At 44.2% G+C, this 12,018-nt stretch overlaps 1 protein-coding gene across 2 annotated transcripts in view; it reads right to left on the bottom strand.

Annotated features, from left to right (window-relative positions):
* Positions 1–352: 352 nt before the first annotated feature.
* RCAN2 (regulator of calcineurin 2) overlaps positions 353–12,018 on the bottom strand; it is a 267,905-nt gene continuing 256,239 nt past the window's right edge. For both annotated transcript variants that reach the window (XM_003789242.3, XM_023512849.1), the window contains exon 5: positions 353–2,891. In XM_003789242.3, coding sequence (XP_003789290.1) covers positions 2,731–2,891 — 161 coding nt within the window. In that variant the 3' untranslated portion in view covers positions 353–2,730. The remainder of the gene's footprint in view (positions 2,892–12,018) is intronic.

The following is a 12,018-nucleotide window of genomic DNA, read 5'->3' on the forward strand; positions in this document are numbered from 1 at the left end:
TAGATCTCTGTTGTCTTTAACTGAAGAACAGAGTGGAGAGATGTTGAAAAAGGTTCTTAGTACACTTGACATGGCTTTTAGGACCAAAATGGTTGAGACCCAGGAATAAAACTGGAATTCCTCCCATTACCTGGAGGAGAGGCCAACCCACCCCTACAGGCCTTGCTCAAATTCCTCTTCCTTCCAAGTGCGACTGCCAACCAGCTCCCCCCACTGCTTAAGGAAGAACCTGAAGGGATGGGCTAACCCCATAACTTTTTAGAAAGACTCCAGGCTGAATCGCAATCCTCGGCAATTACCCCTCAAGAACATCCAACTCAGGTAGACAACACAGAAATTACACCACATGCACAAAGAGTCATTCACCAGATATATTTGAAGTCAAAGCTCTTTGAGCTATACACGTGCACAAATGATTCAGTTGGTGGAAATCTTCCCCTTCCCCTCCATTTTTAAACTTTTCAAACTTAAAATAGTGCTAAAGAGTTTTGCATAATGTGCGTCATGGAAATGCTGAGGCAGTCCTGACTTTCACAGTGCTAGGAGGTTCCGCCAAAACGCTTACAGGATTCTTTCCATTTTTTACCGCTCTCCTGGGAAAAGCTCATCTTCCTCCCCTCCCCAAACCCTAGAACCTGGCGAAAGAATTACTTGACCTGTGACAGGGTACCACTGATGCATGGCAATAATTTTTACTAGGACTAACCACATAGGTCCTACACTTTACTGTTTTTCTTTTAAGATTATGCAGAACAGTCATATCAACTTTAACTAAATGCCTGGTGCATTTAAGACATTTAAAAATCATTTCCAAACATTGCCTTATTTGTATTTTCTTCAGAACCTGCTTTCTAAAAATTCAAGGTAGCTAAGAATGACCTTCAGATGGCTGCGCGGAGATTCAGCCCCAGATGGCTGACGGGGGCACTGCTGTGTTCATCTGAGCCGCTAAGCACAATATTTCTTCCACTAGAGGGCATTATTTCTCAACTATGAGGTCTGTCCTGCACTTGGCAATGGAAACCCGAAACCTCCACAGCAAAGGAAAATCAAAGCATTTGCTTATTATACACTCCTCTGATTTTATTTTTGAAAGGAGTCTCCATTTTTCTTACGGAAACTCAAGATTTGACAAGCAATGCTCTCCTCAGTTTCACCCGTACTGTGTCCAGTACTATATTGCTATATTCACAGTAGAACGGACTTTAATTTCTGAGTGATCAGTCTGTGTTTTCAGTTTCTGATGAAACTAACATACACCTTTAGTCAAAAACCACAACGATCCTTCCATCAGTTGGCTGTGTCATTGTTCTCATGTGTTTTTTTTCTGCAAGTACTTCCCCACTCCTTGGTAATTAGTATTTGCATCTAAAGTAATTCATTAATGTACAGGAGTAGATGAGGCCTGGCACATAGAGCAGAAGGTAATGGTTCTATAGGTGTATCTTCTGTAATGCACTTTGGGCTGGAAAAATAGAAAATCACATGTAATGAAAACAAATAACTCTTTTGAGCATATGGGCACTGCATGAGAAGGATTGTCATACATCTATCTACCATCCTTTCCCATTTTAATATGCTCAGCTGCTGCTACATTCTGGAGATTTTGCTTTATCCCAATCGTCTACAACTGACACTTGCGTCTTTATTAAAAACAAATGGTCTTGATAGCAAAGATGTTGGCTAATATTCATGTATTGGCATGAGACGTTTTGTGTCCTTTCAAAATTTAGCATTATCTATAATAGAGCTTAATATTATCAGATTATCTGTATTAGTATATGAATGCATTCAGAAGCAATGCACACATTATGTTTTTAAGCAGCTAACGGTTGAACAATCACTAAATAAAAAACATCCAGATTTTAAAAGCACAGCTGAAACATTTGTACAAATATACAAAGAGAAAAAACAATCATTCAGACACCATGAAACTTTTGTAATAAATAGGTTTGTCTGAAATCGGTCTCTATCACCCTGGACAAGCCTCCCCAATGAGGCTGGGAAATTTCTACGTGGAAGTGGTATCCAAAATCTATTCAGGAGTATCTTTGGGGCCAAGCTCAGTTTTGCCTCCAGAAATTTTAACAGAGCTATGAAGTTATTGACTCAAAATGGTGACTATACCCAGACTTGTTGAGCTGGATGGTGCTGACGGTTTTCCTAATCTAGAGAGGACATGGCTGGACACTGATAATCTGTGAGTTACAGTATATCCTCAAATCATGAAAATAAATGCTGGTGATCATGCATGTCCTGGGAATGTCGGGATGCAAGGACTGAGTGAGACCAGACGGGGATATCTCATGCAGTCAAAGTCAAGTTTACATATGGTCCTATTTAAGTGGCCAGGAAAAAACAACACGCACACGTAGGACTGGGATCAAAACAGCTCACAAACAACACAGGTGCTATTTGTTACCGATGTCTCTGGCTTGGATCAACATGAGAGAACAAAGATACAGGCTGTGCTGATTATTTAATAAGAAAATACTACTTTTTCCTAGAACCTTCTAAATAATGGATTATACTTAATGGGTATGATATGATCAGGAGACATATCACCTTTTCCTAGCCCTTTTGTCCGAGAGGCTTGATTACAAGGAAGGAATCTCAAACAACCAAACACCCAGGGATTTAAAGGCAATTTTTTCTTTTTTTTGACAAACAACGGGGAATAAAAGCATGATAAAGAAGAGACGGCTATTATCGTGGAGGCAGAGCAGGAACTCAGTTGGACACGGAGGGTGGCAGGCCGGGACGCCGGGTTTGGATGATTTTTGGCTTTGGGGAATTCTTTGGGTCTTCTTCTTCCTCTATGTCACTGTCACACACATGCACGACGACACTTGGGGTGGACTCAGTCCCTGCATGGAGTTCATATTTCTCTCCTGAAAAGCAAGAAAAATGGGGGTGAGAAAGGAGGACTAATTTCAAATCAGGTCCTGTGGCAAGATCTACTTAGGAAGTGAGGAGAGTGTCTTAGAGGGTCTCAGGAAACCTGGGCCCTCCTGCAGGGATGGTGTGAGGTCAGTTACTGTATCCGGCTCTGTTACCTGTCAACTATGCAATCCAGAACGAAGCTCTGGCACCTCTCTTAGTCTCAGCATCCTCAACTCTCAGTTTCAAAATGGTATCACCCCTCTTCCCTAGGACTATGGTGAGGACAGAATGGGCCTGGTGTTAGCCACGTCATGTCAGTTTCTCTTCCGTTTCCCAAAACAAAAACAAAAACAAAAAAACATCTCCCAGGTATCCTCCTGGTAAATGGCTTGCCAAGTCTCACAAGATCAAGTATACATTTTTTAGAGCAGCACAGGAGATCTGCACAATCTCTCTCTCTCTTTTTTGAGACAAGAGTTTCACTGTGTCACCCCGGGTAGAGGGCTGAAGCATCATTGTAGCTCACAGCAACCTCAAACTCCTGGGCTCAAGTGATCCTCTTGCCTCAGCCTCCCAAGTAGCTGGGAATCTAGGCACACTATCACATCCAGCTTATTCTTCTATGTTTTTTTAGTAGAGACAGGGTCTCACTCTTGCTCAGGATGGTCTTGAACTCATGAGCTCAAGCGATCACTTGCCTTGGCCTCCCAGAGTGCTAGTGTGAGCCACCTCTCCTGGCCTCTCACCAGTCTTTCCCACTTTACCTCCATTGATTCCTTCTTTGTGCTTTGGTCAGACTGGTCTACCTGTAGGCCTTAATCATGACAGCTATAGTCTTACACTCACAACCCTAGCCACTTTTACTTGTCATAGTCTATGCCTCTCTGAGAGTTTTTCTTCTTGAAGGATCAAGGGCAGACACCCACCAGTCCAGGAATCTTGCTTACCACCCTCAGTCTTCTGTGGCAAGTGCTTCTCTTGAATGGCTACAGCAAGTATTGTCAGCTACAGCAAGTATCGTGAGCTCCAGTAACAGGGCCCTAACTACATACCACTGTGCAATCTCAGGAAGTATAGTTTTAAATTCTAGGTGCTGACATCAGGGAATGAGGAGCACTGACAATGCAATAAATACCAAAGATTTTCTGAGTGACGCTGGGAAGGATGTACATGGTAAGAGTTAACCATTATTACTGGCTAAATTGTGTCCCTTCAAAAAACGCTTAAATCCTAACCTCCAGTACCTATGAATGTGACCTGATTTGGGAATAAGGATTTTGTGAATGGCTAAGATGAGGTAATTACGGTGGGCCCCATTTTAATATGACGGACACCCTTGTAAGAAGGGGAAGTTTGGACACAGACACACCTGGGAAAGAATGTCATGTAGAAGACTGGACTTCTGCAGCCATAAGCCAAAGAGCTACCAGCAGCCAGGAGAGAGGCCTGGACAGACCCTTCCCCAGCACCTTCAGAGGGAGCGCGACCCTGTGCATACCTTGATCTTGGACCTCCAACCTCCAGAACTCTGAGTCCGTAAGTTTTTGATGGATAAGCCACTAAGTTTGTGGTCCTTTTTATGACAGCCTTTGCAATCTCATACAGTCCTACCTTGCCAAGAAGTTCTCTTTGGTTAAATCTTTATTGGCCACCACTGCCCATGACATCTTGCTGTATAAAGGCTTTCCTAGGTGAAACATTTCATACAAACAGGGCATCACGACCCTAGAATTTCCCTGGATATTGGTAGCAGCAAAGAGGGATAGAACCAGCTAGAGCCACCAAAGTACGATGAAGACACTGCAATTTCAAGGCTAGATTTGGTGAAGTTGCAGGTAGAGAGAATGGCACTGACCAGCATCACACCTTTGATACAGTGCACTGATGTGGCCCAGTGTGGTGCAGGTGCACACAGTGACTGAGCCAGGAAGGGGATGGCCACTGATCACTCCTGCCAGGGTCTGCTCTCCACCTTGGGAACAGGACTTGACAGTTGGCACTGACCTGAGCTCGTGGTATCTGCTCGGAAGTGGATATCTGCACATACGTATCCACACGTACGTGGTGGTGTGGTTTACATACATAAAGTTCACTTAATTGTGTGGGTTTTGTTCTCCCTGAAGGACTGTGTCATTTTTATCAAAGTCCCAAGGTAAAAAAATAATCTGCAGATATTGGTAAGGAGAGGAATCTACGTGAAACCAGCTTTATCTGCTACATGAAACCAGAGCAAAAGGCTCTGGCCCAGAGTGGTGGCATCTCTGAGCAGTGGTTCTCAAATATCTAACAATTTACTGAGGGTAAGTCCTGTTGATTCACCTGTACCTGATTCATTTCTACCCAGCACCCTCACAGAAACACTCTCAGTGTTTCTGTGTCTGGCTGGGCTCAGTTATGTGGCTTTATGTGACAGCAGTGTCCTGTGAGGGCACCAGCAGACACATAATGTGTCCTTCCCTTCCTCCACCCTGAGTCATAAATTTTCACTGGAAAATGGTAAGCATGCAGGTAGAGGACAGTGTGGGGGCGAAGCCAAGGAGTTCTGGGGCTCCTGCCATGGTGATCATTCACCTGTGGCCTTCTCATCCTTGGTCAGGGGAGAACAGCAGGTCACCGTAAGTTCCACAGTGAACAATGACTGAGTTCACTGCACCCAGGGTTTCTAAAATTGTGTCTTCACAATTTGCAATAAAAGGCATCCTCAGATGAGACACACAGAGAGAAAGGACTGCAAAATAATGAAGTGGGATTTTGATATTTGTGTATAAAATTTCTTTCAAGATCTAATTTTTGGATTGGAAGACCCTTCTGAAGAAATGCTAGTAGCTGCTGTCACCCCCTTCATTGCTCTGCTGACATGGGTGTAGAGATGAAGCGGGGACAGCATCTATCATGCTGGGATGACGAGATGATAGGAAGGGATCTGTCACAGCAGAGTGTGTGGGACTGGAGTTGAGGGGCAGGTGGAGACTCAGGCCAGGGGACAGACCAGACACCTGCCCCTGTCCTCATCTGGCAGCAAGAAGCTAGCCTTTTAAAATAATTGTAGTAAAATATGCACAGCAATGTAGCCATTTGATTAAGCTTTTTGTTTGCCTGGCTGGGATAAAAAACATTACCTTATAGATCTCTTGTGTTGCAATGCATTTGCCACTTGGAAAGGGGTTGCTTTCCTGTCGGAATAGGTGTGTCTGGAGTGTGCTCAGGTTGGAGGGAGGGCACTCTGTGTGCAGGGGGCAAAGCAACTTCCACATCAAGTTAATAAAGTCGGATTGCCTGGGAGGAGAGACACTTTATTGCTGTGATTCCATTAACTCTGACATTTCACTGTTCTATTTTTGGAAACTTTCTTACTATCAAAAATCCAGCAAAGCTTAACAGCTGCTGAGAGCCTACAAAATAAAAAGAAATGGCTTTGGTCTTTCTGGATTGAATTTTTCTTTTTTGGCCTCTTTTTCCCTTTGGGCTTCAGCTAATTCCTTTACCACAAGGGCTGACGTCAATGCTGTCACCATGCACAAGGACCAGCTGGGCTTGGTTGGGAACAAGAAGCCTATTGCACCTTACCCATCCAGGGCGGGGGCAGGTCCTGCCATGGTGTGGTGACAACAGACCAATCAGAGCATTTCTTTTAAAGGACAAGCAGAGGTGCTCATCTGGCGATGTTCACTAGGCTTCCAGTATTCAAACTGTCCTTTACCCCGTGTACAGAAAGAGGCCGCGACCCAAAGCCTTCAAAAAATGCATTCAACAGAGTTTTCCACGTACCCCAAGCAAAAGTAAAATCCTCAACATGGTTAAGTGTGAAATTTTCACATTTGGAACTGACTAAGGCTTGGCTATTGTTCAAAATAGATGCCAAAGTTCTGCCTCCTCTTTTCTCAAGCCAGTAGAAACAGGCTGGTGACAATGCCCCAATTCCTGTAAGTCTGGAGGAGGGAGTGAAGGTGCCATGAGCTGAAGAGAAGAAAGAGGTCAAGGCTCTGTGCTGACCAGGTGCTGGGGAACATGGTGACATGGTCCTGGCCCAAGTGCAGAGAATTACACTGGTGACTGCCAGTCCAAGTGCCTCTGAAACTCTCCATCACGCCACCTCTTTCTTAAGGGCTGTGAGTTGGTCTCCTCTTAAATTCTTTCTAGAATAATCTGTGTGATTATGCACAGAGCGTAGAAATCATCATGATTCAGATGAGTGAAGGGTGGGGGGCGACACCAAGCTGTATGTAGGTAAAGTAGCTGGTGAGACTGTTCAGATTCCTATCATGAAACATTTCGTGATGGAGGGAAGGGGAAATCTTCCTAAAACTTCAGTGCCCTCGGGGACAAGTCCCTGTGTGCGTTCTGCACATGAACCTTTCAAAGCACAGCAGAGTTTAAGAGGCTCCAGGCTGAGCTTTCCCTTGTTCCTCAGCCTCTACTGCTGTCCCTCTCAGAACATTCTTTCTCTGGAGCAACAGGAGCTCCCGATTCCTGCCTGTGCCAGGAGCTACGACCTCACACTTGCATCCGGATTGACTGACATGTCTATATAAACCACCCACTCCTTTCCAGACTCACATACCTAAGATAGAATTATTTATGGTCTCTGTCAATCTCTGCTCCCTTCCCAGCTATCACCCTTCTTAGAGCTGCCATCATTCTTCCAGCCTTCAAGGTGCAAAGCCTTAGAGTCAGTCATCCTTGAATTTCTGATCTCTTTCATCATTTGCAGCTCCCCCGTCACCAGGCATTACTCAATATTGCTTTGGAACCTTTCTCTGTGTGCTCCCTTCCCACGTCCCCTATAACAACCTACCCACGACTCACCTCCTCCCTCCCAGAATACGCTTAGCTGGCTTCTCCACCACAGGAGCCAATCTTCCTTCCCAGAATAAGCTTCCTAAGACAACATTTGGAGACTTTGTCTTACCACATACGAGTATGTGACTCTGAGAGAGTTATCTAACATTTCTGAGCTTCGATTTTCCTCATCAGTAAAACGGAAATAACACCTACATCCCTGGGATACTAGCAAATAAGGAAACATGTGTCAAACCCTTTATCAAGCCTTCCCAAGATGCATGCTATTATTATTTAGGGAGATACTATTTTGGCGACTGTTTTACTCCAATAATTTTCGGTTTCCAGTATGATGAACTGTTCTGGTCACATCACACGATAAAGAATTCAGCAGCTCAGTAAGTGAAAAGAGGTTTTGCTCAGTGGCGTCACCGTTGTAAAGAGCAGTAAGAGCTGAATGAGAATCTGCTGGTCCCGAAGTTCAGGTGAACAGCCAAGTACCATGACATCTGATCCTCCAGAGGGACCTATTCCGTCTCTCCCACCCACTTCTTCCCCATCTCTGTCTCCCCATTGGTAATTTTCTCTCTCTTCCCCTCTGTCTTCCTACCCATTTCCATACCTCTATTCCCATGACCTGGAAAATCTTTAAGTTGCTGTTTTGTTTCTCTGTTTAATGAGAGCTCTGATTTTCTTTCTTTGAAATAGTGTGAACCACTTATTTATAATGCTTAATTTGATCACCTATTGTCTTATTCATTAGTTATTTCATCTGGTGATTTTCTACATTCCCAACCACTGCAGTCAGGATTGAAGCAGTTTTTTGTGACTGTGGCACCTTTCAGTCCATGTCAGCACTCACTGAATCCACGGCTGACTGATGAGAGTATTAAGCCTGCCGGTAATCACACAATTGTGTGATGGTCAGTGTGCATCCACATGTGATTTTTCTTCCTATGGTTAAACTTGTACAAGTTTTAGCTTTTCAGATAAGCTGAAAACTCCTTAAAGGCAGGGTCTAACCCATTATTGGCGTTCTATCACGTGGTAGGCGTTGGAGAAACTTGCTGTGTTCCTCCCACATGACACCAAATGTTTACTGAGCACTTATTAAATGCTCACCACAGCTCTAAGTCTCTAAGGACTTCATATGAAATAGATTTGTGTATTATGACAACAGGTCTGTCCTGTGGGTTTCATAACATCAAGTTATACAGGAGGAAATTGAGATCACACAGGTAGTGAATGGCAGAGCCAGGATTCAAACCCACGCTTGCTTGACTTCAAAGAACATGCTCATAATCATTCCCTGGCCCCGACTTTCATTCTTCCCACGGTTCTCATAGCCTCATAGAGAGAGGCAGCTGAAAGGAAGCTGAGTTTTATGTTAATTCATTTTCATGGCAACTCATATTTTTACTATTTGTTCTCTAGCTAAAGATAGATTATTTATTCCTTCTGAACCTTGTCTGGTTTGTTTTGGCCACTTGCTAGTTATTCTAGGCTTGGTCTCTTTAACAATGAATCCTCTGAAAAGGCAACATTCAATAAATTATGAGAAGAAAGGGACTTTACCTTATAGACTGAGCTGATTTGCATCTCTATGGAAGTTTCAGACTCTGAAAAAAAAATCCCCCATATTTCTCTTGTTCTTCAACTTTATTATCTCTCATACTAAAGGTGAATTCTCAAGAGGAAAGCTATGTATTGTAGCAGATTGTGTTTTCCAAAGATGGTGGTGGCATCTCCCTCCCTACATGAGAACCTTGGCATTCCCCATTGAGGAGCATTCTCACCATGTTCCCTCCCTGCAAAACTGGGCAGGCCTTAATGGCAGCCTTGACAAATACAGTCCAGGTTGAGTATCCCTCATCGGAAATACTTCTGCCCCAAGCACTTTCGGAAAGGGATATTCAACCTGCATAGTGCAAGTAACTGGTGTGACCTCTGAGGTATGTCACAAAAATGCCATTTACTTCTGGCAGAATGCTCACTCTTGGAACCCTGAGCTCTGAGTTGTAAGGACGCCCAAGCAGTCCATGATGAGGCCCACACAGGGAGGAGCCAGGGTCCTGATGCACAGTCCAGCTGAGCCCTCAGCCAACAGCCACATCACCCTGCCTGCTATATGAATGAACCATCCTCAGGGTGACTTTGCTGGTCCTAAGTTCTATGACACATGGGGCAGAGATGAGCCTTCCCACACAGCAGATTTGAGAGCAAAATAAATGATGGGGGGTTTGATGACCAAGGGACAGGGGAATGAGAAAAGGTGCCACCTGTCTGTATCTTTACATGTACCATCTCCCCTCTCTTCTTCTTGTTTTTTATCATGTTGGGAGTTATTATGTAGCAATAGGTAAGTAGGGTCATATAAATTCTCTCTGTTTGAAAGCAAGCTAAGCTGCTACCACAGAATTGATGTTAATTGCCTTTTGGTATATCTCCTCTTTTCCCCTGCTGAAGGGCTGTGTTCCAGTGGATGATGGAGGAGTTCCAATGGTTCCTTCATGTGGAGGGAGCTCCATGGGCCTGTCACTGGGACCTCCTGCTCTGGCCACTCTCCTTCTGGGAAATGGGACTGGGAATGCTGCACTCACTCTCTCCTAGCTTTCTCTGTGGGCCTTCCCTGCCAGCCAAGGGCCTGTCCTCTACTCTGCTCTTGCCCATGCACTAAGCCCTGCCCTGGGTCGGCTGCCCACTGCTTCCCAGCTCTACGACCAGTGAGTGCATCCCTGTGGCCCTGGCTTTCAGCAGTAGGAATCCCTAACAAAAGCTGCATTCTCAGCTTTAGTCTTTACTCAAAAACAAAGCTGGAGAATTTAAAAATTTTCATCGGTCTTCTTATCTAGACAAAATGGCTCCAAACCAAACAGAGAAAAAGCTGCTGTCTGTTTTTAATCTATACTGAATTTCAAAAATGGACAATGGCTTGTTAACATGCTAAGAACATTCCCAACAGGACTTGAATACAGAATGATGCCGGGTCATGTGCTAAGTGCTAATTTGGATTAGAGGGAAGAGTCTATTATATTTGAGAAGAAGAATATGAATTCCAATATTAAAATCATTTTAGAAAAACATAGAGACCCAGCCATGTTTAAAAGGCACTGTAGTCCCTTTCCCCAATATTTTTATTATAAATGTGACTTTTTTTTCAAGAGGAGATGGGGGCATCAGTCTATGGATAATTATATGGAATCTTTATGTGATGTGTGTTAGTTTCACCAAATATGTTGGCTTCTTGTGGGACTGAAGATGGTGGCTGAGGGAAGAGTTCAGAATAGCTTGACATGTGCTTGAAAGGTGCTCACACTTGGATTTCCTTTCAACTGTCAGATTTAGGACTTGGTCAAGTTCAACAAAGAGGGGAAGACCCACCAGGTCACCAAACCCCAGTTTACTTGTCCCTTGCCAACTGTGGAGATAGAGGTGTCTGGCGTTGACCAGCTTGAGCAGAGAAGGGGTGAAGATAACTTGCACTTCCTTCCCTCTGTCCAGGCATTGGTCAATACTTGAGTGTTTGGCCCTCTTTCAAGCCTAGCAGGGCTAAGTAGAAGGACTGAATTATAGTGAAAAACATCAGAAAGTTCTCCAAAGCTGCACCATCCATCATCCTCATCCAGGTGTGCCATTTAATGGTATTTTTAAGATGTCTGCTGGTGAACTTATCCTTCCCTAGTTTTCTAATGGGAAGGAAAATGATTGTGTGTTTGGGAAAGGAGAGGGGAATGAGAAAAGGTGCCACCTCTCTGTCCCTATACATGCACCCCCTCCCCTCTCCTCCTCTTTTCTTGGCCTCTACATTGGCATCCTTGCCAGGCATTACCTGCCTCTGTGTCGCTCATAACTCTTTGTCACCTTTGAGAAAGTGTAATTACATTGGCATTCACATGAGAGTGGTTCACACACAGTACCTGTGGGGTCAGAAAATAGTTGTTTTTGGGTTTTTGTTTGTTTGTTTGTTTTTTTGTCATATGGTGTGGGCTGGGGGTGGATATTGGCCTTTATTAGGTGAGGTCCAAGGATGCTAAGTGTACTGCTGTCATGGCCACATGAATGATCACATGAGATACAGATTGACAGTACAAGCTGCAAGAGGTGAGGCTCCTCAAAGGGGCAGGAGAGCCCTGAACAATTTTTGCAGTGGTCTTTTATTGAGGGGTAAAACAAAGGGTGCCAAGAGTATACGTGCTCAAGGAAATAATCTCCAAAGGTGCGAAGAGAGTATGTGCTCAAGGAAGTGATCTCCAAAGGTGCAAAGAGAGTATGTGTTCAAGGAAGTGATCTCCGAAGGTGCCAAGAGAGTATGTGTTCAAGGAAGTGATCTCCAAAGGTGCCAAGAGAGTATGTGTT

The sequence above is a fragment of the Otolemur garnettii genome, unplaced genomic scaffold (assembly GCF_000181295.1).
Source record: "Otolemur garnettii isolate 467f Iridium unplaced genomic scaffold, OtoGar3 scaffold00031, whole genome shotgun sequence".
Taxonomy (NCBI): domain Eukaryota; kingdom Metazoa; phylum Chordata; class Mammalia; order Primates; family Galagidae; genus Otolemur; species Otolemur garnettii.